This window comes from Apus apus, chromosome 3 (assembly GCF_020740795.1).
Source record: "Apus apus isolate bApuApu2 chromosome 3, bApuApu2.pri.cur, whole genome shotgun sequence".
NCBI classification, from domain to species: domain Eukaryota; kingdom Metazoa; phylum Chordata; class Aves; order Apodiformes; family Apodidae; genus Apus; species Apus apus.
The window spans coordinates 106549344-106576161 of NC_067284.1; the positions used below are offsets into that span (position 1 = coordinate 106549344).

Here is a 26818-nt window from a genome sequence, read left to right on the forward strand (position 1 = left end):
CAGTGGCCTGAATTCATGCAACTTATTGCTGACATGACTTGAAACCCTTTGGATTTAGATCAAGAAAATGCTGACTTTTGATTTAAGGGGGAATGAAAAGAAAACTGAATGATTTAGGCAAAATCTCTTTATTTTTTGCCCCAAGGATATATTTTTTTTTCTTTGCTGAGATTGCTCTTTGATTGTTCTTTCTGTGGATGGAAAATCCCAAACCTGCTTGAGTTGGCAAGCTCTTGGTTTTAGCTAAAGCATATGCTGATGTATGTTTGTATCTTGCTCCAACAAAAAGCTGTGGATAAATAAAGATCTGAAGGCAGTAGGCACTTACTTTCTCTATTCCAACAGGCCTCATAGTGCCAGTGGGGGGGTGGACAAGTGTGGATTACAGTTCAGACTGCAGGAATGACAGTAACATTATGTTAAGTAAGAAAATAAAATATAAGCCCACCTCTCTCACCTGTCCTACAGGGGACTTCACTGTAAATGCAGAAAGAGCCTGACAAATTGATCTGCAGCACCTGTTGCCTGAGAGATGTCAAATGAGAAGAAGGAATAAATTGACTTTAGTTCCAGAGGAGGACTATTAAACTCTGAGAGCATCTAGCACTCGCTGTGCTAGATTGTAGAGGCTATCTAATAATTTTGGATGGAAGATGGAATTCTTAAATACTTTGCCTCTCCCTAGCTCATAACTCCATGCCTTCTTACCCTCAAGCAAAGGCCAGAAATTCTTCAGTGGATTTTTCACTGACACTCTGCGTGCTCCTGCCGGCTGCTCTGCTCAATCTTAACAGCTGTGAGAGCCTGTGGGAAAGGTGTCTGCCTGTTCTTGGACTCCTCAAGCTTGCCCCTAGCACTTGATAAATGATTTTGCAGCTGTGCTAATGGCTCCATTTTGCAGAGATGGCCTTTTCAGGTTTCATTTTAAATGCATTTTAACTTTTCTGTCCTGAACTCTCCCCTCCGAGGTTTTCTGCCAAAAATCAGCTTTATTTTAGAATGAAAGTTTTGAGGTTAATTGAAAAGAGCACTTGGGAGATGAGGGATTTAAGTCCGTGAGACTCTGCAGATTTCTTGAAATGCAGTGAAATGTTTTTAGCAGGCTTTTCTCAGATCAATCCGTGAGGGTTACACTCCTCAAGACCAATGAAACCCAGTGGTTTTCTGGACCAGCTAAACTGAGGAGGTGTGCATCTACTCCCAAGTAGACTGTCAAGTCAACAGATTTGACAGGTTTTGAGCTCCTGACAGGGAAAATTTACATTACATTATTAGATGAAACCTGAGTCCTTTTCATAACCACACTATTTCTTCTCCAAAGTCTATTTAACAAATGTGCTCACTAAATACAGTTGGGAAAGTGGCTTTAACTTGATTACAGGGTCTTCCTCCTCTGCTTTATTCTCTTGCAGAAAATTACCCTGATGAATGGTATGTCCTCTCAGGCTATAACTGGCCTCAGCCAACCCCAAGACATTCACAGCCAGCTGTGGCAGTGGCCAGAGAGGGTGAAGAAACAATCATGTCAGACTCACGACCATGTAAGTGTTCCAAGGCTCCTATATGGTGTTTGACCATCTTCTGGGCAGAGGGAGGTGATCTTCTCCCTTTCTTGTCTCAGAGTGCCTGCCTTGCTCAGAGCTGTTATTATGGCATCCCTTTCCACAGTCATGTTCAATGTTTGCTGCTGAACCCAACTGCTTCTCTTCTTACCACCAGAGTGCTGGAGGTGGGATCTTCTCTGTGGGGCAATACTGTGTGTTTCTGCTAATTACAGAGGCTGTTTTGCACAGATTAGTGTCCAGAGAGACTGTGTCTACAGGAGGCCTATGATGTCATCTCTGCACTAGGATGACATCACTAGCTCTGCTGCTGTAAGATAGTGGATGCCCTTGTCACTTGTGTCTGTCTGGTTGTGACAGTGAGGAAGGGACTGAAATGATGCAGAACCTTTCCTGCCCAGTAATGGCAGACTGTAAGTACAAAGGAGTGAATTCAATACCCCATTCAGCTGATAGCTGTGTGTTTACTGGGTAAAAGCATTTATCAAGAAGCTCTGTAATCCATCAGCACTCCAGGGAGAGTAAACCACCACACAGACCCCAGTAGACCACTCTTTTTGAATCAGATGGTCACTCCCCATTTTCTTGGTTTCTGAGCATCTTAGGAAGAGGTATCACTGCACTGACAGTGAACCTCAGTTATAAAACCGTAGCATAAAGATGTATTTCCAAAATCTTTGGTTTGCCTTTTGTGGTTTCCAAACAGTTCTCACCTGTAGCCTCAAAGGTTCCATCCATACACAAAGGTTGCTAGAATGGCCTTCTTCTGTTTAGCTGAGCATCCCAACAACTACAGTGGTTGCCTCAGAATGGTGCAGCAGATGCTGCCAGCCTCAGACAGACGCTTTTTGGAGTGGAAAGTTATCAGAGAATTTGTATTATTGGATGAGTGAAAGGAAAAGGTATTTCTGTGACTATGGAGTATCTATTCAAGGCTTTTCTCCCTTACTGTAACTGAGTAAAGGATAAAGCCTGACTTCCTTTCCATTAAAGTCTCCCCTTTCTCATGGAGCTTAAAGCCCTACTGTGTTTTCAGGTGTGGACCAGCTCGGGTACACACTGAAGAGCCCAGCTATTCAGTGGAATATCTGGAAAGTCAGATGCAGATCAGCCTTGACAGAGGAAGATACTTAAAATCATTGCATTAATAACCATTGTCCTTTGTGGTGTGAGGCTTTGGGTTTTTAAGATAGTCTGGTTTTCACCTCTCAGAGGGTACATTCCTTAACCCTTAGTGTAATGTAACAGCTGCTCACCTCAAAGACCTGTATGAGCTTGTTTTTATACCCAGTTGTGTGTTGTTTAGAAGGATACAGACCTTTGGAAAAGCAGGGCATTATTTACTGGACAGAGGAGACTTGCTGTGAACAAACTCTCCTACTGGCCTGAGAGCTGTCTGAAACACTGCTCCTGATTAGGCTGAAAACTCATCCTTGTCATTAGCTGCACTAATTATGCAGCTTGTTTCCATAGCCTACTTGAAACGAAACCCTGTGTGGAAATCTGCACTGTCAAGGCCAGTAAGGAAGGAAAACGGATGCTGTCTGCACTCCAGGCACTGCTAGTGGATCTAGTTCTGCAAAAACAACTGCTGAGGGTATGTAGTATTTTCCTCCTGCCCTTGTTTTCAGCTGTGGTTACACTTACTTGTTACAGGATGAATGTATTTAGCCTTAGAGAAGCTGTGAAGGGCGAGGAGATTGGTTGGGACTTAGTGCTTCTGTCTTGAGCTTTCCATGTGATGTTCTTGGTGCTACAGGAGCTCTGCAGGAAAACAGAGAAAGTCAGCAAGGGGGGAGGGAGAGTCACTTTGAATTAGAGCACCTGCCTGCCCCTTGTGAGCCCTGTGTCTCCACTCTGAGCTGTGAAAACCCTGCAGAAGGGCAAGCCTCAACTTGCTGTGGATTTCTTAGCATCTTTATGGTCTCTGTACAGGCAAGTGTTGATGAAGGGTATGACCTAGGGGCAAACTCATTACCTACACATGCAAATATAGCTCAAATCATTGTTCTTATGTTTGGAATGTATCCTTCATCCATTTTGTTTGCTTTGATGTGACAAGACAGTCACATCTAAGCTTAGCTGCAAGACAATGGGTAAATGGGCATGTATAGAAAAGTCTTCAGGGAACAAATGAAGCTGTTCCCTTCTCTTTCTAGGAATTCTTATTTGTTGGCTGCTCTGCAGGTCAGGGCTTCTTGATGACTGTGTAACCTTCAAAACTTCAAACAGTGGCCTTTTTTTAGTACACTCTCAGGAAACAAGTGTTCCTTTGTTATTTTGTATGTTTCGTGTATATCAAATAAACCACAAAAAATGCTATTGGTCACACTAGAACTGTATGATGACTCTATATGCAAACTGATCTAAGCTGCAAAGGCTTCAGAGCTGCAGAAGCAGCAAGCATGGGGAGATATTCAGACATTAAGCCTGAAGAGAGAAGGTGGTTAAGCCTCTCTCTTTGCCCAGAGACAGGATCCCCTAAATGTGCATCCCTGCTGATGGAGGCTTACCTAACCTGCTCTTAAATCTCTTAGCAACTAAAACTCTGCACCCTCCCCAAATTACCTTTTCCAGGATTTCCTTACAGCTAAAAGCTTGTCTTAAGGAATAATCTTGCTGCTATTTGGCTTCAAAACCAATCTATTTTGGAATTTTTTTTCTTGTGGTATTGGTGGTGCTTTCTGTTATAAGATTTGCCTCGTATCTCCTCCAAGCCACTTCTCCTCACAGAACAGTCTCTGTTCCTTTCTTCTTTTCCCATTTATTATTATTATTATTTTTTTTATATATAATTCTTGTTGTTCTGGACTGTCATTAATTGTCTCATCACTCTTGTAAGCCCCTTCACTATCAGGGTGGGAATTAGCATAATGGATATGAAAGGAACCAGATGAAATATCTGCCATCATTACACTAGCAGTATTCAAGTCTCACATTGCAGTGGACAAATTACTGTCTCTAAGGGGAGCTGCCCTTGCAGGATTTCTACCCTGAGCTCACAAAAAGATGTTCACAGAAAGATGTTGCTCCCCTTACGCAGACAAGTGTGGCTGCAGCCACTGGATGTACACACCCAGGGCTGGAGAAAAACTGGTTGCAGAACTTCCTGCTTTCTCTGACCAGCCTGCCCAGAGAAAATGTTACCCTCTAGGCAGTGATCTTCGTAGAATTTCAGACTGGTTTGGGTTGGAAAGGACCTTAAAGATCATGCAAGGGGGGCAGGGACACCTCCCACTAGACCAGGTTGCTCCCAGCCCCATCCAGCCTGGCCTTCAACACTGCCAGGGATGGGGCAGGCACAGCTGCTCTGGGCAACCTGGGCCAGTGTCTCACCACCCTCACAGCAAAGAATTGCTTCCTAAGACCTCACCTCAATCTCTTCTTTTCCAGGTTGTCCAAAATGGGGCAAGATAGCAGATGAGATGTATATGCACAGATCAAGATTTATTGCATGTAACGCTGGAGTCTTAACTCTTTAAAGTAGAAGGCATAAGCATAGTCAAATTGTAGGAAATTGGGAGTTTGGAACAGAAGCTAAGGTTAGAATGCAAAAGGTAGCTTAACAATAAAGTGTACTTCTAGTAGTTAGATCAAACAATAAAGGCTAACCATTAAAATGTTGACCAATTACTTACTACCAGGTTTTATAGTAGGCCTAAACACATGTATCAATTTTAAAGACTTCTCTAATCTTAAAACTTGATGATGAAAGTTACTTAAGGTTAAGTTTGCTAATCAAGACAATAAAGGAGTTAATATTTCTCACCCTTGCCTGGCCACAGCTGGGTATCTCTGGGTGGGTCTTAGTTCTCCAGAATTAATCTCTCTGGCAGGTGGCCCAGCTGGAGAAGAGAAGGTCCAGCAACCTCCTGGGCGGATGGGAACAGGCTTTTATAGAATAAAATGGTTTGACTGCTGTCATTTAACCATTTAGCTGTAACTCCAAAATCTCTCATTGGAGAATAAAAGGTAAACAGTAGAAAAAAACAGGAAGGCCCAGTTCTCACCAAGCAAACTCTGTTGTTTATATTTGTTATTACTTTAGCTCTGGTTTGGGCCTAGCTGTGGCTGGGCTGAGCTCCTTGTTCTTCAGCACTGGAGAGCAGCTGGTGTTATGCACATCCACTTGGCCCTCTGTTTATACCTTTCAAGGTTGTTACCAGCTCAGAGTTTGCTAAGCCGTTTCCTTTCTCATGAGAACATCTCACTGCAGGCCAGGGCAGTTGAATCATAGAGTGAAACTGAGGCAGGCATATTGAGAGATGGAACATTCTGCTACGCAGGTTAAAGCCATTGCCCCTTGTCCTCTTGCTACAGGCCCTTATAGAAAGTCCCTCCCCAGCTTTCTTACACGTGGTGTTGAAGAGCCAGGCTGAAAGATGCTATCAGCAGAAGCAGGTCTTCTTCTCAGCCTACCTGAAGGGCTAACACCTGTGTTTTCACTTTGAAGGAGTTCCCAAGAACTGGAAGATGCCAAGTGAATGATCTTAAAACATCCATGGTTCACACAATGCTGCACCTCTTCCTTTTTTTTTTTTCTTTTTTATAAAAAAAAAAAAGAACCAAACAGCTTCAAGCTCTTTTAATTAAAATACCAACTTCTAAATATAATCTTCCCCATCTCTTCTCCTCCAAGGAAATGGCAATCCAGTGCAACGCACATGTTTGGGTGCAAAAGCAATGCCAGTCACTCAGAGAGGGAAGATTACAACTGACTTTGATCAGGAAAGGCTTTCCCTTGGCTGCCAACACAATGTGGCACCTTTTTGTGTACAAGCACAGCCTGTGTCAGGTCTGCTGGGGCTGAAGAACGTCAGGGTTAAAACAGTTCAGTGCCAGATGGAGAAGATGTTTCTTCTTTTTGCATTGTATGTGTTTGAGCTGTCACCAAAGTGAAGTTCAGTCTCCCTCCTTGGTGACTCTTTGTGGCTACCATGGCACATTTGGACACAACAGGAACTTGCAGAATGTAGAATTGAGAGTCTGCTCATTAGTGCTAGCTGCTACATCTGAGGGACATAAGATCATACAAAGTCAAGGCATAAGTCTACTTCTTGTTAACCTGTCTCCTAACAGTAAGCAGTGGCAAAAGCTTGTAGAAAAAAAGTAACTCCTAAGAGTTATTCTCCCTTCATCAGACCTTGGTTTCTAGTGTTCCCACTCTTACTGCAGTCACCAGCCCAGTGGCAGAGTAGGACTCCTTTGGATCTGCAGCATTTCTGAGCAAGGTTGTGCTTCCTAAAAGAACAACACAAAGAGATGACTCCCCTTTCCCCATCTCAGCCTGCATCTCATGTATGTGCAAAGTCCTAACTGGCTTTGCTGAGGCCTCAGACCAGCAGAATGAGTCACCTGGTTGGTCTTCAGTTCAGAAACCAATGTGGGGGGGAGGGACTGTGCTCAGTCAATAATGTCTTGACTGGAACACGGCATATAGGAATCATGTTTGTGCTGTCTGCACAGCCTGATAGTTATGACACCATGTGTCAAACTGGAGATACACCCTAGCTCTTCAGCAAACTCCAGTGCAGCTTCTAGCATATCACAAGAGAGTCTGCTGGCTGATTTTCTGCAGGAGATGGGTGTAGCTGTTCTGAGAAGAAAACTCGTCCTATCAACATACATGCTCTTCTAAGTAGGAGGCCATGTAGAGAATCAAGTTAGTGGAGCTGCATGTCCACAGCAAGGATCCCACTGACTGTCAGACACTCAGATACAGTTAGATTCTACCAGTGAAAACTAAAATAGTTTTAGAAAGGGAATTTACTTGATACCAGGTGTATTGAGCTGGGATAGGATGGCACTTCCATTAGAGACATTTCTTTTTATGCTGTTTTGGAACGTGATGGGTAAATTTCTATACAGGACAAGAGTGCAAGACTGAATGCTTTGTGGGTCATTAACCTGGGGTCAATGTTTTTGCATGTCCACAACAGGAATGTGTCCTGTGAGTTGACAAGCCCTCTGAAGAAAATGCAAACCTGTCTCCCCCTTCCATGATCTCCAAAGCTCTTTGTTCTGGGGTTTTGGAGCTGTGCTTCTTCCTTACAAATTCTACCTCTTCATTTTCCTTTCTGGGGAAATGATCTTACTTTGAAGCACCTGTGTAGGTATTTCCCATCAACAACAGAGGAAGCAACTTCTTCAAATCCTTTTCTTACCCCCATGTGCATCACTGTAAAGTGAGCTCTGGGGTGTCAGATGCCTTCCAAGTCAGTCCTGCATAGATAACCATCTTGGTTCAAGGCCTCTGGACAGTTTCTTGTCTCAGGTTACAGTTTGGATCATGCAATGATGACGTCCTTGGTGTTTATTCTTTCCCCATGCTTTGCAGTGCACAGGTAGCTGGAGCAAAGGACTGCCTTGGTGGTAAAATAAGAGTCCAGAAGGTCCCCCGGTGAGTGCCTGCTGGCCTGGGGTTCACAGAGGAGTGTTACCCGAGACACCAGGATTACCAGGATTCCTGCTGGTAGCCTAACAGGAAAGCTGTGGAGTGAAGCCTACATTGAGCCCTCCTGGAAAAGCTGCTAAGTCTCCAGTGAGAAGTGACTGCCCACAGCAGCCAGCTCGTAAGCCCTAGTGCTGCCTTTTATCCAATGGTCTCCTTCATTCAGTCTCTTCATAGCTCTTCTGCACACCTTTGAGACTCCACCTCAGTGCTGAGTCTCCTCTTCTGTTTCTCTGCTCCTCAGGTGCTATTTGTTGCCCTCATTTGTTGTCCTTCTCCTCCCCAGCCTGCCTCTGCCTGGTTTCCTCAGACCAGATGTTCTGGACCATCAGTTCTTGTTGTGGACAGCCCACTGGAGGGCAATCCCATCTGTCAGGGCTGACAAACAGATACTCCCCAAATTGATGTGATAATACCATAACACTGTGTGGAGGCAGCAGGAACACCCTTGCATGTTTCTTGCAGAATATCCTTCTAGAGTGGAGTCTTGGCCAAAACTGCAAGAGCCCAGAACATGACATCATGGTTCTATGCCATCCAGGCACTCCTGATTTCCTGGATGACTGGTAAAGCCAGAAGTTCTTGATGAGCGACCAGGAGGGGATTAGAGACCCTGGAGCTGTTTGTGCAAAGTATTTGGACTTAAATCTGATCCCTTGTCACACATTCTAAAACTCTTAGCAGCATTCTGGTGTGCTAGGTTGTCGCAGCCTAGGAAGCAGGGCTCCACATGGGAATCCCACTCCTAAATCCAGGTTCTTCTGCTGTTTCTGGCTGAGGGAGCAGGTTAGTTCTGACAACAGAAGGTTCTGTTCATGTAGATAAGTAGGATATCCTCTCAAGAGGACAAGCTGCTGGCAAACAGGACATCATTGATCTGATGGACCATGGCAAGGCCTAAAAAGGGGGTGCAGTCACCCATGACTGCTTTCACACAAAAGGTGACTGAATCCTACTTTCCCTGAGCCGATCCTCACTTCTCATTTCCAGCAGCAACTGTACAAAGAGCTTCCAGAGCTCCAGACCCTTCTCCTCCTTTCTTCTGCTGAGCTGTACGTCTTTTTTTCCCCCCTTCTTCCAAACACTTCTATCTTTCACAACCATAAACAACATTAACTCCCCAAGCAATCTTGAAGAAAAAGGGCTTTGAGATAAGATTAGCTTGCCACAGAGAAGGTTGGAAGATGCTGGTTTCCCTTCCCTCCTGCTTCTGAACTTCACCTCTTGGCAGGCTGGGGATTGTTATGTAGTATCTTAGCTACGTATACTTAGAGGGCACCAAATTATATACAAAGCAGGCATATTATCCAGTGTGGGTGCTACCAGCTCACTGGAGTTTTAAAAGCATATATGGCCGAGTTTGTTGAGAACAAAAACATTAATGAGTGACTGTAAATATACAGAATATGAAGATACCATGTCTGGCTCAGAAAGTCCTTCAGCTGTAGGTCAGAGGTCTGTGAGAGCATTGTGGGGAAGGAGCTGCTGCTAGAGATAAGGGAAGTGGACTAGGGTGATCATTGCTTGATTTGTTGTGGTACACTACACTGACTGAGGAGCACTACCTGCTTAACCACAGTAAGGAGTCAATGAGGATCTCACAGAGCTTTGCAAACAAACCATTCTTTATAAAAATGCTGTTTGTCCAGGCCTTTTATTATAAGCAGAACACTGAGGCACAAGGAAGCTAGGAGTACTAATTACATTTGTTAAGTATGGGCCTTTTCTGTTGGCTGGACCCACGTGACTGTTATTCATACAATAGAATAATTTTTGTGTGTGTTGAGCTTATCAGTTTCTGCTTTAAAAACAATTAGTGCTTGAGTTATGCTTACCTTCCCTCTTAGCAGTACTGGCTTCTGTGTTTGAAGGTGCTCCTGAAGGCAAACCAACCTCCTTCGACCTGTGTTACACATTTAACATATCTTTTTGAAATCCTACCTTATCTTCTGTGAAGCCTGTTGTATTCCACAGTGTTTTGCAGAGTAGTCTTTCCATTTTGCCACATTTCTACCCATAAACAGGTCTTAAATTGATCATAGTGGGGAAGAGGGGAGATAGACACCTTCCAGCTTTCTCATCTTCCTCCAGGTAGAAAGGCAAATATCTAATACTTTCTTTATTCCTGAAATCTTGCCATCTGTGTACTGCCATTAACTACCACAGAAGAAGGTTACAATGGCCTTAGAGGACTCTCCCCCTCTACCTTCCTCATGATGAAACTCCTGATTTTTTTTTTTATTTTTATTTTTTTAAATACTCAAAGCCTTTCTGGCATTTTAACTGATAAATGAACCTGTTTTTGAATTTCTGTATTAATTCCTTCTTGGAGGAAGAAGAATTTTCCATCTCTATGCTGATCATCAAACAGCCTTATTCCTGATCACACAAATCCTGCAGAACTCACCACTTTGCCATGCTCTTTAACAGTTGTTTGATCAAAAGGTTTTACTTGGCAAAATATGCTGGTTACTGGTCCTTCCTTGCACCCAGAGGGATCATCACCAGCAGCACTCATCCTGCTCAAGGAGCTGAGCAACAGGTCATCTGATCCCCAAGAGAAGTTCACTCACTGTGTCTTGATTTCATCCTACCCTTTTCACAGCCAGAAGGGATTTGCAACAGCCTTATCTTGCAGCTCGATATGAAAGGTGCTTTGCAGTTAGAAATATTATTTCCAGTGGCATTTGCAAAGGGGCCACCATGGCTCCCTCGCCTCAGACCTTCATACTGCTGCATGTCACAGAATGTCTCTGACTGGAAGAGACCTCCAAGATCATCCAGTCTGGCCTTAGACCTAACACCTCAAGCTCACCACTAAACCATGTCTCTAAGCACCAGGTCCATGTGCCATTTAAATGCCTCCAGAGATGGTGAGTCCAGCACTGCCCTGGACAATCTAATGCCTGACAACCCTTTCAGTGAAGAAATGCTTCCTAATATCTAACCTAAACCTCCCCTGGTGCAGCTTGCATCCATTCCCTCTGGTCCTATCACACGTCACCAGGGAGAAGAGGCTGTTCCCCTCATCACTCCAACCTCCCTTCAGGCAGTTGTAGGGAGCAATGAGGTCTCCCCTCAGCCTTAGAATCATAGAATCAGAGAATCCTAGGGGTTGGAAGGGACCTCAAAAGATCATATAATCCAACCCCCCTGCCAGAGCAGGATCACCCAGAGTACATCACACAGGAACGTGTCCAGGTGGGTTTTGAATGTCTCCAGAGATGGAGACTCCACAGCCTCTCTGGGCAGCCTGTTCCAGGGCTCTGTCACTCTCACAGGAAAGAAGTTTTTTCTGATGTTTACATGGAACCTCCTATGCTCCAATTTGCACCCATTACTCCTTGTCCTGTCACTGGTCATCACTGGAAAAAGCCTCCTCTTCTCCAGACTGAACAACCCCAGCTCCCTCAGCCGCTCCTCGCAGGACTTGTGCTCTAGGCCCTTCACAAGCCTCCCTGCCCTTTTTCTGGCCACGCTCCAGCACTGCTGTGTCCTTCTTACAGCGAGGGGCCCAGCACTGAACCCAATATTCCAGGTGTGGCCCCCTCCCAGTTCCTGCCGGCCAGGCTGTTCCTGGCACACGCCAGGCTGCCCCGGGCCGCCTCAGCCGCCTGCACGCCCCGCTGGCTCACGTCTCGGCCATCAGTCCATACGCGCAGGTGCATTCCCAGCCCGCAGCACGTCCTCAGCTTCTCTCGGCAAGCCTCGCCTCAGCCAGCGCCTCAGCCACGCCGCAGAGGAGACGGACCTGGGGCAGCCGGGGGACAGCGGCCGAACGGGGGCTAACGGAGGAGTGAGTGCCCAGGCGGCCAGCGCAGCCTCCTGGCCTGCATCAGCAGCAGCGCGGCCGGCGGGACCGCGGCGGGGATCACACCGCGAGTCCCGGGCTCCGTGCCGGGCCCCTTCCCCCCCCTCCGCCCCGCACCGCCGGGCGGGAACGCGCGGCCGCCGCCCCGCCCCTCCCGCAGCCCCAGGGCTTGGGGCGCGGCGCCGGCCGGGAGGCACCGGGAGGCACCGGGAGGCGGCGGTGGGAGCTCGGAGGGCCCCGCGGGTGAGCGCGGGGCTGGGCTGGGCTGGGCTGGGCTGTGGGGGCCGTGGGGGCCGCGGGGCCGCCCCGCTCCCGGCCCGGCCCCGAATGAATGAGGGGGGGGAGGGGAGCGGGCGGGCGCGCGCTGCGGTAACGGCCGTAACGGCCGTAACGGCCGCGCCTCTGAGGGGCGGCGGGCGCCGCTTCCCGCCTCGCCTCGCCCGCCGGCCGGGGCAGCAGCCGGCTCCCCACGGCCTCTCCTCCTTTGGTTTCCCCCCTCCCCCGCCTCTCCTCCCCGGGCAGCGCCCTGAGGAGCCGCCGCCCTCTGGGGTGGGGAGGGTGCGGGACGAGCGCTTTTTCCTCGGCCTTTTCGCTTGTCACCTGGCGCGGGGTGCCAGGTTTTCTTCACGCCTGTCACCCGCTCCAGCCTCTTCATCTCCAGCGGGCTGCCCAGGGAAGCTGCGGCTGCCCCATCCCTGGAGATGTTCCAGGCCGGGCTGGATGGGGCTGGGAGCAGCCTGGTCCCTGGGAGGTGTCCCTGCCCGTGCAGGGGGGGTTGGCACAGAGTGATCTTAAAGGTCCCCTCCAACCCCAACCATTCTGGGATTCTATCTGGAGATGCCCCGTGTGAAGTAGCTCTTCCCAGACCCGCTCCGAGAGCCTTGCGTTGTTCAGCAGCTGGTGTAATTTTTCTTTGTCTTTCTTTTTTTTTTTTTCTCTTTCTTTTGGCTGCTGAGCTCAGATGTGCAGTTGTTCCCTTGGCATTTCAGGCTGGCATCGTTTCTTTGCCAGGGGGTAACGGCGTCATCCCGCGGTTGTGCATCACCTCTGTAAAATGAGCCGCGGAGGTTGCGTGTGTCTGTCTGTGTGTGTGTGTCAAGGTTATTTCAACTGAGGTTAGCCAAGAGCTGCCTGCTGGAGAGGACAGCACCAGCCCAGCCACCCCTCATGGCACATCTGCCGTGCCAGGGGACACCGGGAGGGACGCAGGGTCCCCTTACCCCAGCTTGGGGCTCTCCAGAGGGAATGCCAACAGAGGACATGTGATGGCCTTAGTCTGTCCAGCTATCCAGGCTGCATTAAGTGTTGGTTGGAGTATTATCACCCCAGTTTTTTTCCTAAATGCGGTGATCCGATGGGCTTTGGGCACCAGGGAACAATGCTTTCCTGTGGGATGGGCAAGGTGGCATGTGCTGCTTCTTCTGGATGCCCAAGGCAGGCAGTGTCTTTTCAGTCAAGCTCTTCTTGATACAGTTGGAAAAAAGAAGAGGATTTTTCCAGTGCATAAGCCCTTCTTCATTGTCTGAAGCAGAATCTGTGTGTTTTGAAGGCAAGCATGAGTTGAGGATGACCGAGGTGCTTAGTGCTTTGATGTGGACCATATGCCCGAGGCTGCTGTCTCTTATGAAAGTACTACTGTTTGGGAATCTGCGAGATCCTGTGCCCTAAAGAGTGTCTTAACTTTCTTGGAAAATAGCGAGTGTTGGACTTCTTTTGATTACGAGTGTTCTGTGGTATCTTAGCAGCTGAGCAGCCCCTAGAAATGCTGTGGGAGCACTGGGGTTTGGTTCTGACCTGTCTCTCCTCCCTCTTTCCTGTTTTCTTCGAAGCTTACTCTTGTGGGATTTTTCCAGACCAGACCCACGAGTTTCTTAACTTTCTTATCGCTGTAATGTTCTATTAATAACTAATACATAAGAAACTACTGGCTTCTATAAATATGTTTTTGTCTTTTTATGTGAGCAACAGGTGCTTGCTGCTTACATAACACTTTGGAAGTCTTGCAGAGAAAAAGCAGCTGGCACTTAACTTGCCAAATGTCATTTTATGAGCCCATTTCTTTTTTTTTCCTCCTCTTTTCCCTCTCCCAGTGCTTTAATCTTCTTACAAAACTCAAGTTTCCTGCTATCCAAGGGAGATTACTGCTTTACATTTGAACCATGGTTTTCTTTATACTAATTCCTTGCCCTGCAACCAAGTAGTTTAAAACCTGTCCTTCAGAGATGACCCTGTGGTTCTGGGAGTTAAAGGAGCTGGTTGCATTCTTCAGAGTCCTCTGCCTATCACGAAGTTACAGACATTTCAAAAGCAACCCAATGTGAACAAAGTGATATCCCTGGCTTGCTGCTGTTCTCATGCACATACTTTCTTTTTTTTTTTTTTGTCCCCGTGGTTTTTTTTTTTTTTAAGGTGTGGGACAACTCCTACTTTCTGGCAGGTTTTGATTGGCTTTCGAAAGAGGCAGTGTCCTATAAATCACCATCTCTGCTTTGCTCTTTCTCTATCACCAGCTAGGGGACAGGTGAGTACAGAAGAGGAAAAATTCCAGCCATTATTACTTAATTCTTGAAATCAGCTTTGGTTGTTAGTTTAAATTAGTGGGGTGGGGAAGTAGCTCCATGTTTCTGGATAAAATTTCTTTGTTCAATTTGATCTACAAGGCAAAAGAGCTGGTTTCTAATATCGGTTTGGGCTGATGTGTAAAACCAGAGAAAAACTAGTCAGCAGGTGATATGGGGAGGGATGTTTAAAGATGTGTGTATATATATGATTTTTTTTTTCCCTTTCCTGTTCATAATGGTACAGAAGTGTCCCTCTTTGGGATAGTAAAAAAAGGAGAAACTTATTGAAAAATTTAAGATTTTTCACGTTAGTTAAATTAATGTTTGGGGTTTTTTCCAGGACTGTTAATAATTCCTTGGAGTTATTTAAAATGGGAAAATCTGATCTAGCAGAATGGGCTTTTCTGACCTAGTTGCTTTTGCAAGTTATTGACTGTGTTTGGGCTATCTTTATCTTATGGTTGGGTTGGGGAGGTGTTTTTAAGGGGTGCTCTTAATTTCTTTATATATCTATGCACTTCCTGGCAACTTTTAGAATTGAATAGATAGTTACACCACCATTTCCCCCCCTGCTTCGTGTTTGAAATAGAAATAAGTGAGTGCCATAGGTAGGATTTTTGCATGCAGCTGTGCTGCCTGGTGAACCAGGGCTTTCACTGTCTGGTATAAAATGTGTTTACCTAACGTTTGAGTCAGTCTAGACTTGCAAGTAAATTCTTAGCTTGAGCCTCTGTGGTTTCACTCCAGGTGAACCAGTCCAGTAGGTGGGAAACCAATTTCATCCTAGTGTGGCATTTTTAGCAGCAACGAACTTTAGTTTGTACTTTGTTTATAGAGCTCAAAATGCCTTTTTAGGTACTTTATAAGGGTAAATTTCCTGCCACAGAGCCCAGTGAGTCTCTCTTAGTGCTTTAATAGCTTTTTATTATCCCATTCTGAAACAAGAGGGGATTATCACTGCTCCTTAAAGGGCTCACACTGCCCTTTAACGCTCATATTGGTTTTCTAGCAAGAAGCATGTCTAATGAGATTGAATTATCTGGATACATGTCTGCCTGCTGCCTTCTTACCCTGGACACCTAACTATTTTTGCACCTATTGGCTAATTTCAATTAAGCTTGACAGGAACTGAGTCTCAAAAATAGCAAGAACATGTCTGTTTTGTGTAAGTGGTCTTGCAGGAAGGAAATCTCACAGAATCACAGAATGGTAGGGGCTGGAAGGGACCTCTGGAGATATGTAGTCTAATCTCTCCTGCTAGAGCAGGATCCCCTAGAGCAGGTAGCTGCATCATTAGTGCCTTGGCTGAGCATCAGAGAGTGGCTGAGCTTGCAAGGGACCTCTGGAAGTCACCTGGTCCAGCCCCCATTGCTGAAGCTGGGACACCTAGAGCTGGTTGCCCAGGATCATGTCCAGATGGCTTTTAGGTATCTCCAAGGATGGAGATTCCACAGTCTCTACAGGGAACCTGTGCCAGTGCTGGGTGACCCTCACAGTTAAAAAGGAGCCTCCTGTATTTCATTGTGTGCCCATGGCCTCTGTTCCTAGCACTGGGCATCACTGAAAAGATCCTGGCTCTGTCCTCTTCACACTTTCCCTTCAGGTATTTGTTGAAATCTCCCCACAGCATTCTCTCCTCCAGGCTGAACAGTCCCAGCTCTCTCAGGGGAGATGCTCCAGGCCCTTCTTCATCTTTGTGGCCCATCAGCAACATAAACTGAATCAAACTAATTAATGTTAGAGAATCAGGATGGGAGAAACGGATCCATAACCTTTTAGATAGAAATTAGTTACCCTTGAGATTGAGTTCTCAGGAAATGGGGCTTCTTCCCTTCCAGTGCTCAAGGAATAGCTTGTTTGCTCTAGTTTTGGAAGCGTAGTGAGGTGTCGGTATACAGGGTTGGTGTATAACAAGGAATTGCAAGAGTCTTGTGCAAAGCCCAGAGGAGACAGAGCAGTTGCTTCTATAGCACTGTGACAGGAGGGACAGCTTTGGTAGATCAAGCCTGTAGTTGGGGAGACTGATGCCTCTGTTGGGTTTGTGGCTGTGAGGTGCAGCACAGGCTTGGCTAATTGACCAAGCTTGACAAGGGAGCAAACAAGTCTAAGCAGGGGGGAAAGATGCCCCTGATCTTTGCTCAGTTTTAATATGCAAATGTGCTCTTTAATTATGCGTTTTTTTGGGTGGAGTATCTTATTAAGTATGTGATAGGTAGTTTAGCAAGTCTTCTGCATTGAAATGGCTGCAGTCCCTGAAGTGTCAGAAAATTCTCAGCCTTGTGTGTTGCCATAAGCGAAAGGAACCTCCATATTAATTGCTTGTTTGCATTTCTATGCCTGTTAGGATTTGTAGTGCTGGAATTTGGGTAGCTGCACCTCAAGAATTGTATTTGAAAGAAGTTAACTGAAACCTCAGAAAAGACCAGTTGTGCATGCATGTGGGATTTGTTTGGGGTGCCTTCTTTTCCTAATATGAAAGATTTGGAGGGAAAGAAAACCAAACTTGGAGGTAGCTCAGGGACACTTTTGCAATGTGTTGTTATGAGCAAATCGTGTCTTTTTTCTTTTTTTCTTCTTTTTTGATGAGGTAATTAGAACATTTTCATGAGTCCTGGGTAAATAGTGCTTCTCCTTTGTTTCCTGAGTCTGTCCATCCAGGATATTAAGTCTGAGCAAAGCAGTGCTCTTGAAAGAGATTCACTGCTGTCTCTGTTGGCTTAGCTGGATCTTGCTGATGCAATACTGAGGAAGTTTGCTTATTCATGGCAGTCTACAAAACTTTTACTCCAAAGTACCTGCAGTGAAGCAGTGTCATCATACCTGCTGAGCTTGTTGAATTCTGTATTTGTTGTCTTTTGTGCTTGAAATAATGGTGACTGTTTTTAAAAGGCTTAAACCTGAATTGTATCCTCTCTCTTCAGTATACTGGACTCTGTGCTGGGGCTGTGAATATTTTCTTGAGCTTACTCTGGTGAAGGCATTGCCTTTGTTCATGTTACTTTACCAGCTGCTTCTAGTAGACGTGGCTCTCAGTTGGCACGTCAGCTGGGACTTGGATTGCCTCAGACTTCTCATTAGCCCTTCAGAGTTTTCTAAGGGAGTGTTTGAAATGTTTAGTATGGTTGAGTCATTTGTGACTAATGTTTTCCCTTGATGTCCTCACAGCGCATTTGAAGGAGGAAGATGCCGATTGTGAAAACCGTGAGCCGAGCTGCCAGCCAGCTGCTGCAGAGCTCTGGCTGTGGCTGTGGAATTTCCATCGTGCCTGTTCGGTGCATCGGGGTCTCACCCCGCCAGGTGGCCTCTGATGCCAGCTTTCACTCGGTGACTTTCTCCGAGTCTGCTCATCCTCGGGTCCTAATTACAGGTCAGCATTCCTCTCATAAGTGTATTCCTGCTCCAGCTCCTCAGGCAGGTCCTTCACTCCCCTCTTCCCTCCCTGGTGAGCAGAATGCTGGAAGCTAAAATACTCAAAATAACCTGGAATTGTGATGATCTTTCCCCTATGGTGATAAAATCAGTCTCCCATGTGACCTTTCCAACTGATTTTCTTCCCAAAATCTACTGAAACCAGTTAATTGGGTTTTCCTTGAGAAAAATAAAAAAGCTTTGACTCACTGAAAAAAAAAAACAAACACTCACTTCTCATGTGATACATATGATAATGGAACTCTTGATATCACTTTTTTCTCTGAGTTTTGTCTCTTGTGTGTTGCCTTTTAGGTGGTCTTGGCCAGCTTGGAGTGGGTCTTGCTAAGCTGCTGAGGTATGTCATGAAGCTCTGACTTGAGGAATTCAAGCTTTAGCCATAACTTTTAGAAGGAATAATTTTCTGGGATGTATTTTTAAAAAAAAATCCCTTTTTTTTGTCTAGCCAAAGAAGGCTGGATTTGAGTGCTCAATAGAGAGAAAAAAGTTTGGGATTTTTTGCAGGTGCTACAGGAGAGAAAGAAGTGCAAACATCCACTTGAAAGAAATGCATGGTCCTTTGCTAACTACCCAGCTGTTGGACTTTGTAACTGCTGACTTTTATCCTTCTGAGAATTTAATTTAAGTGCCTTTAGAAAGAAGATGCCCTATTTAGTCAAGTGCAAACAAAAATAGAGATTAGGGTACAAGATTTTGAATTTTTTAATATTTGGTGAAAGATGAACTCAGGCAGCAAAAGGAGTAAATTGAAAATGTATTTCTTCTGGTTCTTTCTGTTTTCCTCTGCTTCACACACACACGTACGTTATTTTTTCATCATATTATTTAAAGATATTTTGCATTTCTCTTTAAAGAAAAGAGTGTCATTTGCACATAGACAGGTGGTTTGGACTATGACCAAAAGTGAGCAGACTCACTGTGTTCAACACTGTGTTGCAGTTGGAATGTTTTCTACCATTTCTATGATATATTTAAAAAATCATCCAAATAATGGAAGGCTGGAATGTTCTCCAGTGCCATCAGAATTGTTCTCTGTGACAGTCTTGTGGTGATTAGAAAAGCACAAGACAGAGATTACTCAGTTGTATTTACTTTGTTGATATAAAAGTAGCAGGAGCTACAGTGGCTTTTTGTTGTCTGGAGGGGAGTAGATTATCTCTGGGTAAAATTTTCAGAAATAATTGTGTAGGAAGGTCTTTTTTCTTAATGTGTCTTCATTTTCTAAAAAATGTGTCTATCCTGTGCAGTCTTTCACTTCTCCTAGAAGTAGTTTACTCATTTTCTAAGATGCTATATTGACCATTAAAGGATTGGTGGATAGTTTTTGTAGTGCAATAACTGATTTCATTGTGGAGATTATTGTTCTTCTGGTACTGCTCCTGCAAAACAAAATAGCAGCACAGCAACTTAGGAATTATCTTGAAGGCTGTGGGCTCACTGTACCATGTGGGTATTTTCACACAGGAAACGCTTTGGAAAGAACAACGTGATCTTGTCTGACATCAGAAAGCCTGCAGATCATATTTTTTATAGTGGTAAGTGGCTGGGGAACCAGATGAAAAAAACTTGACTTCACCTCTGATGTTGATAGGCTAATTACCAAAGTCTAAGTGCTATGTGGATTAAACTGAACAAACTGCTGTTTGAAACTTTTGGATAATGCCTTCCTGCTTTGAAATTCTGCCAAGACATTGATTTCTTCTGTCAGTTACTCCCTTTTCCCAAATATTTTTCTTGGCATTTTTCACTGTCTGCTTGCTACCTTGTTGGCCAGATTAAATACTGAAGTCAAGTTGAACTGGGCTGTTGTGCTCTTGCTGTAAAGAGAGATGCATTTATTCTTTTGGAGAAACAAGTTGGAAATTAAATTTGTACCTAGTTTTTCCATGTTCAGGCAATTTTCATTATAAGATGGATGAAGAGTACGATTTTTGGATTGTTTTATTTTCATTAGAGACTTGCATAGGTTTTTCTTCATCATTACTGCTAAATGATGTATTTAGGTATTTGAACAGTTTACACTCAGTGTTCCCTGCTTTCATGGCACTAACTGGATGAAACAGAAGTTCTCACATCAGTCTGTTGTTGAGGTAAAGGTAGAGGTTTCCCTTTGTTTCTCCTGCTTATTTACTGATTTATTGACCACTACTGTTAGGTGTGCATTCTGCTGTGCAGTCAAATCCTGTCTGTAGGCATGGTCAAGAAGCAGCAGTGTGAGTTTCATGCAGAACTTTTCTTTACATCCATCCTTTTTGGCATTCCATTTCCTACTGGTTCCATTTCTTCTAGGTCCCTTTATCTATGCGGATATCTTGGACTACAAGAATTTACGTGAGATCGTGGTGAATAATCGCATAACTTGGCTGTTCCACTACAGTGCTCTGCTCAGTGCTGTTGGAGAAGCAAATGTCCCTTTGGCCAGAGCTGTGAATATTACTGGTATGTGACAAGAGTTTCAACTTCATGACTTCTGCAGAGGCTTGAGGAAGTGCAGTTCTGATAAATCGTGTTGGTTGTTCCAGGTTTACACAATGTTCTGGACATTGCAGCTGAGCATAATCTGAGACTCTTTGTTCCGAGCACTATTGGAGCCTTTGGACCCACCTCTCCTCGAGATCCAACTCCTGATCTCTGCATTCAGAGACCAAGGACAATCTATGGAGTCTCCAAAGTTCATGCTGAACTCATGGGAGAAGTGAGAATTTTGTATTTTATTTATATAATTAAAGTTCTGGGAGATCCTCATTGCTTTTGGAAGATTAATCTCTGCAGTGTTGTTCCCCCTTCTTTCCTTCCTTCAGGCTTTAGTATTCAATAGTAGTCTGAGGCAGCTTTTAAGGACAAATATCTTTTGAGTTCAGTTGGAAAAAGTACAAAGAATTGGAAGCTGGCAGACATCTGAGCTTCAATATACTTTCTTTCCCTGGTTCTTTTGACCTTGGCCTCTTTGCCTCATCTGCCAGTAGGAATGGCATTTCATAAATGGCAGTGCTCAAGGCCTTGTGGAAGTGTTCTAGACAATGATGACTTTGACACCCACAACCCAAAAAGAAAGACTAAAGTCAAAACCATGGGAGTCTGTACGTGCACAACTTCTCTTTTGGCTTTGTGGTGTTTTAGAAACAGGGCATTATTACAGCTGATGTTTTTGCATCCAGTTTCCTCATGCTTGAAATTTTTTGAAGGACAGTGGCAGGTCTGAAGGCTGTATGAACCTGAAATGTCTCACAACTTAGGAATATTCAGTTTCTGAACACTAGATCCAGACCTGAAGTCAATCTGTATCAAGGATCTATTGCTATTGATGTGGGTGTAAACTAGAAAAGAGCAAGCAGGGAGATCCGCTACCTGGCAGGGAATGGGGACTGTTCAGTAGTTCCTTTCTTTCATTCCTGCTAGGGGATGCTTATAGAGTGGAGGTTCATCCTGTGGCAGGTTTTTCCTGTGAAATCAAGGAGTTGTGTGGCCTCATCTTGGTGTGTAAAGCTGTTTCTTTCCTCCCTCCATAGTACTACCACTACCGGTACGGCCTAGACTTCCGCTGCCTGAGGTACCCAGGAATTATATCTGCTGACTCTCAGCCTGGCGGGGGAACAACTGGTAAGTGTCTTGTGCATATTTCTCAGTATTGCAGGCAAGAATAGGAAAAAAAGCCAATACAGTATTTTTTAATACGTTTGCAGGAATTTAATCTGTAGAGCATCAGTGTGGAGAGGCTGCTTCAACAATGTTACAACAATACTTTTGTCCACTCCAGCCTAGGGCATAATTTTGTAGCCTTTACATTTAAGCAGTATCTGAGAGATTTTAGATTATTTACATTCACTGAGGCCCTTTTTTTAACAAATATTTTAAACTCTACTGTCTTGCTGCAGTGTGTAAATGCTAGACCAGCATTGGCATAGTTCAGGGTGACTAACACTCCTGCTGTACAGTATATATTATGCACAGTTCTGCTGCTAGATTTTAGACAGGAGGCTTTGGGACTGGTCTGAGGATTGTTGACTGTCATGAAGTGAACAATGGCTCGAGGCAGATGAGTACATACAACCATTGTTCTTTCTTCAGATTATGCTGTCCAGATTTTCCATGATGCCATAAAGACTGGCAAATTTCAGTGCTACCTAAAGCCAGACACTCGTCTCCCTATGATGTACATTGATGATTGTCTGAAAGCGACTCTGGAGGTCATGGAGGCTCCTGCAAAGGCACTGACCATGAGGACATACAACATCAGTGCTATGAGCTTCAGTCCTGAAGAGCTGGCACAGGAGGTGCAGAAGCATGTTCCTGAGCTCCAGGTGACCTACAAAGTGGATGAAGTCAGACAGGCCATAGGTTAGTATCAGCTTATTTGGCAGTGGGTAAGAAAAAACACTGGATTGCTACAAGCTAAGGGCAAAACTGAGTTTCTTTTCCTTTTAGGCACTTGCAAATTACTCCTGTACAGTTCAAGTCTTAAGGTTTGAAATTCAGCTTTAGTAGTTCAAATGGCCATGATGACACATCTTAAAGTTTCAAAGAAATGTTTCTTAACTCTCATGCTCCTTGTTTCTTCTTTCTTTTCACTGCAGCTGACAGCTGGCCGATGAACTTCGATGACAGGAATGCCCGGAGGGATTGGGGTTGGAAACATGATTATGATCTCTCTGAGTTGGTGTCTACGATGTTTAGCTTCCTTGGGTCTGACTCCAGGATTGCTCAAGCTAACTGAAATTGTTTGTAAGATGTTTCCAGTTTTCCACAGAGGACCAGGAATAAATGGCTAAATTAGTTTAGAATTTTCTGAGTCTTAGAGCATGTCAGTTACTAATTTTCATAAGTAGCAATATTGTTGGGCAGAAGCATACTGTAGCTGGAATGTGCTTTAGGTAAACAACATCATTTGGTACTGTCTCTCAGCACAGCACCCATGACAAATGTAGAATTCTTGAACTTAAGCAGCTAGAGAAAGAGAAAACAAAACCAACAACAAAACCCTTACTCCTGGCTGATGACTCTCCAGTCATTCCTGCTGCCTGCCTCTTCTTTGGCAAACAACATGGGGTTGTATTGTCAAATGTGGTGTCTCGGGCATATCACACAATGTTAATGATAGGTTTTTTGTTTTCCTGGTGGATTATGTTAGGTTGTAGTATGATCTGATCCTTTCTACTCTTTACTTACAAAAGAGAGATCAGCAGAGCTACTTCATATTTCCAAATTGCAGGGGTTGTTGCAATTCTAGTTTGAAATCAAACTTTGGTCAATAGTTCCTATTTTTTATATATATATATAGTGCTGTATAAACATACACTTTTCTATACATAGCTCATACAAAGTAGCATTGTTATTATAATGCTTATAAATGTGGAGTAGGACTTTAACTCTCTTTATGCTTTAAAAAAAACAGGGTTTACAAGCTAAACTTTTGTCCTGTTCTTTGAAAGTGCTGCTGCCTTCAGTTTAACCTTGGAGGCAGACCTGAAATCCGAAGAGCTGGTATGTGTAAGTGAATCTGGGGTGTGTTTCAAGAAGGCAATGCCCGGGTGTGGGTTTATTGCTAATTGGCACTACTTTTGGTTATCCCAGTTGTTTGCTGTGCTAGCATGATACACTGTCTCTAGCAAGTTCTAAAGGTGTGCGGTTGATGGAGAGTCAGGTCAGCCTTTGAAATCTGCTCATGTACACTACCTTTTCCGTGTGCACTGTAAGTATATTTGTAGATGCTATTTATGTGTTAACTGTCATATGCTTTTCTTCTTTAGAGAGGGATCCAGAAGCTGAATCCATCTTCTAGCTACAGTTAAGGGCTGTTCTGCTCATTGAGTTTCATGCAGAGGAGATTCTGGGATTAACAAGGGAGTCTTAGTAGATGCATGCAAGGAAGACACATCTATTCAAAAGCTACTTAAGGGGACTTTGAGAGAAGGCAAACAGGAGAACCAGGAAAGCCGTTTGAGGTAAAATGTCAGTTTCTGTGGATGCAAATCTGAGCCATCAGATAATATAGCTATAGCATGCCTTGAGAAACAGCATCTGGGAACTTTGGATTATTATTTTTTTTTTTCAAAGAAAAAAATATCTTTCATTTTCATAATGACTGGAAAATCCCTATATGAAGCTCTCCATCTTTTTTGCCTGGTGTACTCCCGTAGCCTGTGTAGGCAAACACGTTCAAGTATTTTTTTGCCTACAACTTGTTTTCTCTGTTTCCTGTGATGGTGCTTTGGCAGTTGCCAGTCTGTTATGTTCTCTGTAGTCTGCAGTGTTTCCTCAATAAGTAGATAACTGACATGACCAGATTTTCATCTCTGTGGAGGAATCTACATGCTGCAGGGAATTTGTTTTCTCTTGGAATTAACCTTTAAATGAAAATTCTGTGGTGAAACTCAGTTATTTTAAACATTGTTAAGCTTGTATCTCTTGATTTTTGTATGTATCTTACTGTTTCATCTGTTGGCTAAGTGTGCGTTTCCCAGCTATTTAAGCTCAAAACCTCTAAGGTTATGGCCTGTTATTGAAACTTTTTTTTTTATATTGTTTATATTGTATCTGAAAGGATAAGTTTTTAAACTTTGGCCGCTGTTGTAACTATCACATTGTTCAAGTGTAATATTTGGCCCAATGGGCCAGGGAAGGTTGGCCATCCATTTGTACCCTCCAAGGAAAGACTTGACTCAGGTTTTGTCCTCTGCCCTCCCAAAACAACATGATCTCCCAGTGAACTGTTACACTGAGCCTGCAGGTGAAAGGCTCTCATGTGAGCTGACATGTCTTGTCCATTCCAGCCTTTCTTAAGTCAGACGCTGGGGACTCCTCATTGCCTCTGTTCCAGGAGACATGTAAAATAGAGTTGATGAGTCTCACTCCATTTCTTTACTTCACTCAAAGGCATGGGGGCTGTTCCCCTCACCCTTGCTCAGAGCTCCAGTTAACACTTACAAGAGTGAAGAGCAAGGATGTTCTAACTTCTGAAACACACTGTCTTCGTTTGTGGCGTTGCATTTAAGTTTTTGCTAACGTGTTATGGTGAAGGTGAAATTCAAACCTATGGCATTTTGAACAAAAGGTTTTTGTTTAGTTTTTGTTGGGTTTTTGTGGGGTTTTTTTCTGCCAAAAGTTGCTGACTCTGTTATGAGCAAACATTTAAGAAACTTTGATTTTGCAAAATCTAAAAGAATCCATCTTGACAGTAGAGTTGTTTGGAAGCAACAAAGTGGTGATGGACAGAGAATGTGATTAGAGATGGTCCGAGTCCTGTTTTAAATCCTGATTTTCAACCTGTGACACGTGTAATCCCCCACCCCCATCTTCTCCTTTAGCTTCTGTTGTAACTATGTTACAATATTTCTGTATTAAACCAGTTTAATATGTTATGAAATGTCAAACTTCTGCTACCAGATTGGAGTTTGACTTTTGGGCAGAGACTTTGTTCATGACATTTGAGCACTAGCTGTTAAACTACCTAGTCAGGAAAAAAAAAAAAAAAAAAAGAATATTTTTTCAAATATTGTAAGTTGTGGATGATGCCTACTTTAATAAAATCCTATGCAGGTGTGTCTGTGTTCTGTCTCTTTGTTTAGAGCACACAAAGGCAGTGTTGAAGGATGCTGGTTAGTGCTGAAGCCTTTTCTTTAGCTGCAGAAGTAATGCATGACTTGAGGCACAGAAAAGGATACAGACACCCTGGGCTCCCCAGTCTATGCACTCACTGAGACGTTTGTGTTATGGTCAACTTTCTGCTGATGGTTCCTGTTGCTCTGTGTAGCAGAGTCCCTCGGGCAGGTGCAGCATGGTTATTTTCCATGAACCACTGGGCAGGTGTAGGGGCTGTGCTGGTAGATGGCAGCCATCCAAAAAGTGCTGGGTTTCAAATATTCCTCTGGTATGTCTAGGTTTCTTAGCCCTTTCTCATGTTGAGAAGCCAGTTGGTCTGTCTTCAGCCGTGTTTCTGTCCCTCCTCCCATCCATCCAGCTTTCAAGTAGCAAGGAAAGAGCAATAGTGTTCTGGGGGAGGAGCTTTAAAAAGCAGATGCCAAGAATTTAAGATTGTAGGGTCCTGGTTTCTGCTTCTGGGAAGGTCTTGATTCCACCTGCTGTGCAGCCAGTAATATTGGTCATCAGATGTTTGTGCAGACATAAGTGAGAAGGAGTGGGCTGATAACTTTCTGTGAACCCACCCTGCAATGTTAATCGATGAATAAACTCTCCCTTCAGGGTAAACAAGGCCTTTCCACACCTCAGCTTTCCGATGATGGGAACTTATTGTGGAGTAAACATTCCACTTGACCACAATTTAATGACTAATGCAGAATTCTGCCTTGCAGCACAGGAGAGGGTGTTGCAGCATTATGCTCTTTCCAGCTATTTCACTTTGAGTAGTTTGACTCTTGTTTACACATGCTCAGTCTGGCTTCTCTAAGTGCTACAGCTGACAGTGCTTCATCCAAAGCTGCTGCAGCCAGGGAGAGGATCACTGTTACCTTTGAGGTCATTCAGGCCCTACAGAAACAACTATTCCACTTTCCCCATTTTTCCTCCACCCTGTTCTTCAGAGACTTAAGAATATTTGACCCTGTAATCATGTTCATGAAGCAAAAAACAAATGCCTCCTCACCTTTTTGCTTTTCATTTTCAAATTTACTTCTCCTGGCCGGTTTGCCTTGGAGTCGGTGTTTGGCTTGGTTGTCCTACCTTCATGGTTCCTTTGTAAGAGGGAAGGGGCAGAGGCTTTGAAGCTTTGAAGGAAGAAGCTCTGCTCCTTCTCAAGGTGTGGGTGCTGGTGGAGCGTGCCTGTTCAGCCTCCCCCAGGATTTGAAGTATGTGCCTCTGTGGCAATGGGTTATTAATACCCAGGCAGCTGAATTCGAAACGGGGGCCAGAGAAAGTGTCTTCAGTCATCTTGAAAGTTGCCTCCCAAGCCTGGGATAGAAATGTAAATCCTGCCTGGGTCTGGGTCCTGTTGCGAAGATTAATTCCTAAGATGTTGAAATTAGTTCCTTTGTTTCAAGCCCATGCAGTC

At 44.3% G+C, this 26818-nt stretch overlaps 2 protein-coding genes and 1 long non-coding RNA gene across 5 annotated transcripts in view; 2 read left to right on the forward strand and 1 right to left on the reverse strand.

The window, feature by feature from the left end:
• The window catches only part of LOC127382597 (gallinacin-13-like), a 592294-nt gene that overhangs the window by 288303 nt on the left and 277173 nt on the right, over positions 1–26818 (reverse strand). The window lies entirely within an intron of this gene.
• The window catches only part of LOC127382606 (uncharacterized), a 156291-nt gene that overhangs the window by 124307 nt on the left and 5166 nt on the right, over positions 1–26818 (forward strand). The gene's annotated exons all lie outside the window — the stretch shown is intronic.
• LOC127382586 (L-threonine 3-dehydrogenase, mitochondrial-like) lies at positions 11998–25353 on the forward strand. 2 transcript variants are annotated; one of them, XM_051614408.1, is made up of 9 exons: positions 11998–12067; positions 17551–17752; positions 18109–18151; positions 19279–19349; positions 20104–20253; positions 20337–20509; positions 21324–21414; positions 21883–22152; positions 22389–25353. In XM_051614408.1, exons 2-9 carry the CDS (start codon positions 17569–17571, stop codon positions 22526–22528), a joined length of 1122 nt encoding a protein of 373 aa, XP_051470368.1. In that variant the 5' UTR covers positions 11998–12067; positions 17551–17568; the 3' UTR covers positions 22529–25353. The 2 variants fall into 2 exon arrangements, with proteins under 2 accessions (XP_051470368.1, XP_051470367.1); XM_051614407.1 differs by lacking the exon at positions 11998–12067 and adding an exon at positions 14248–14345.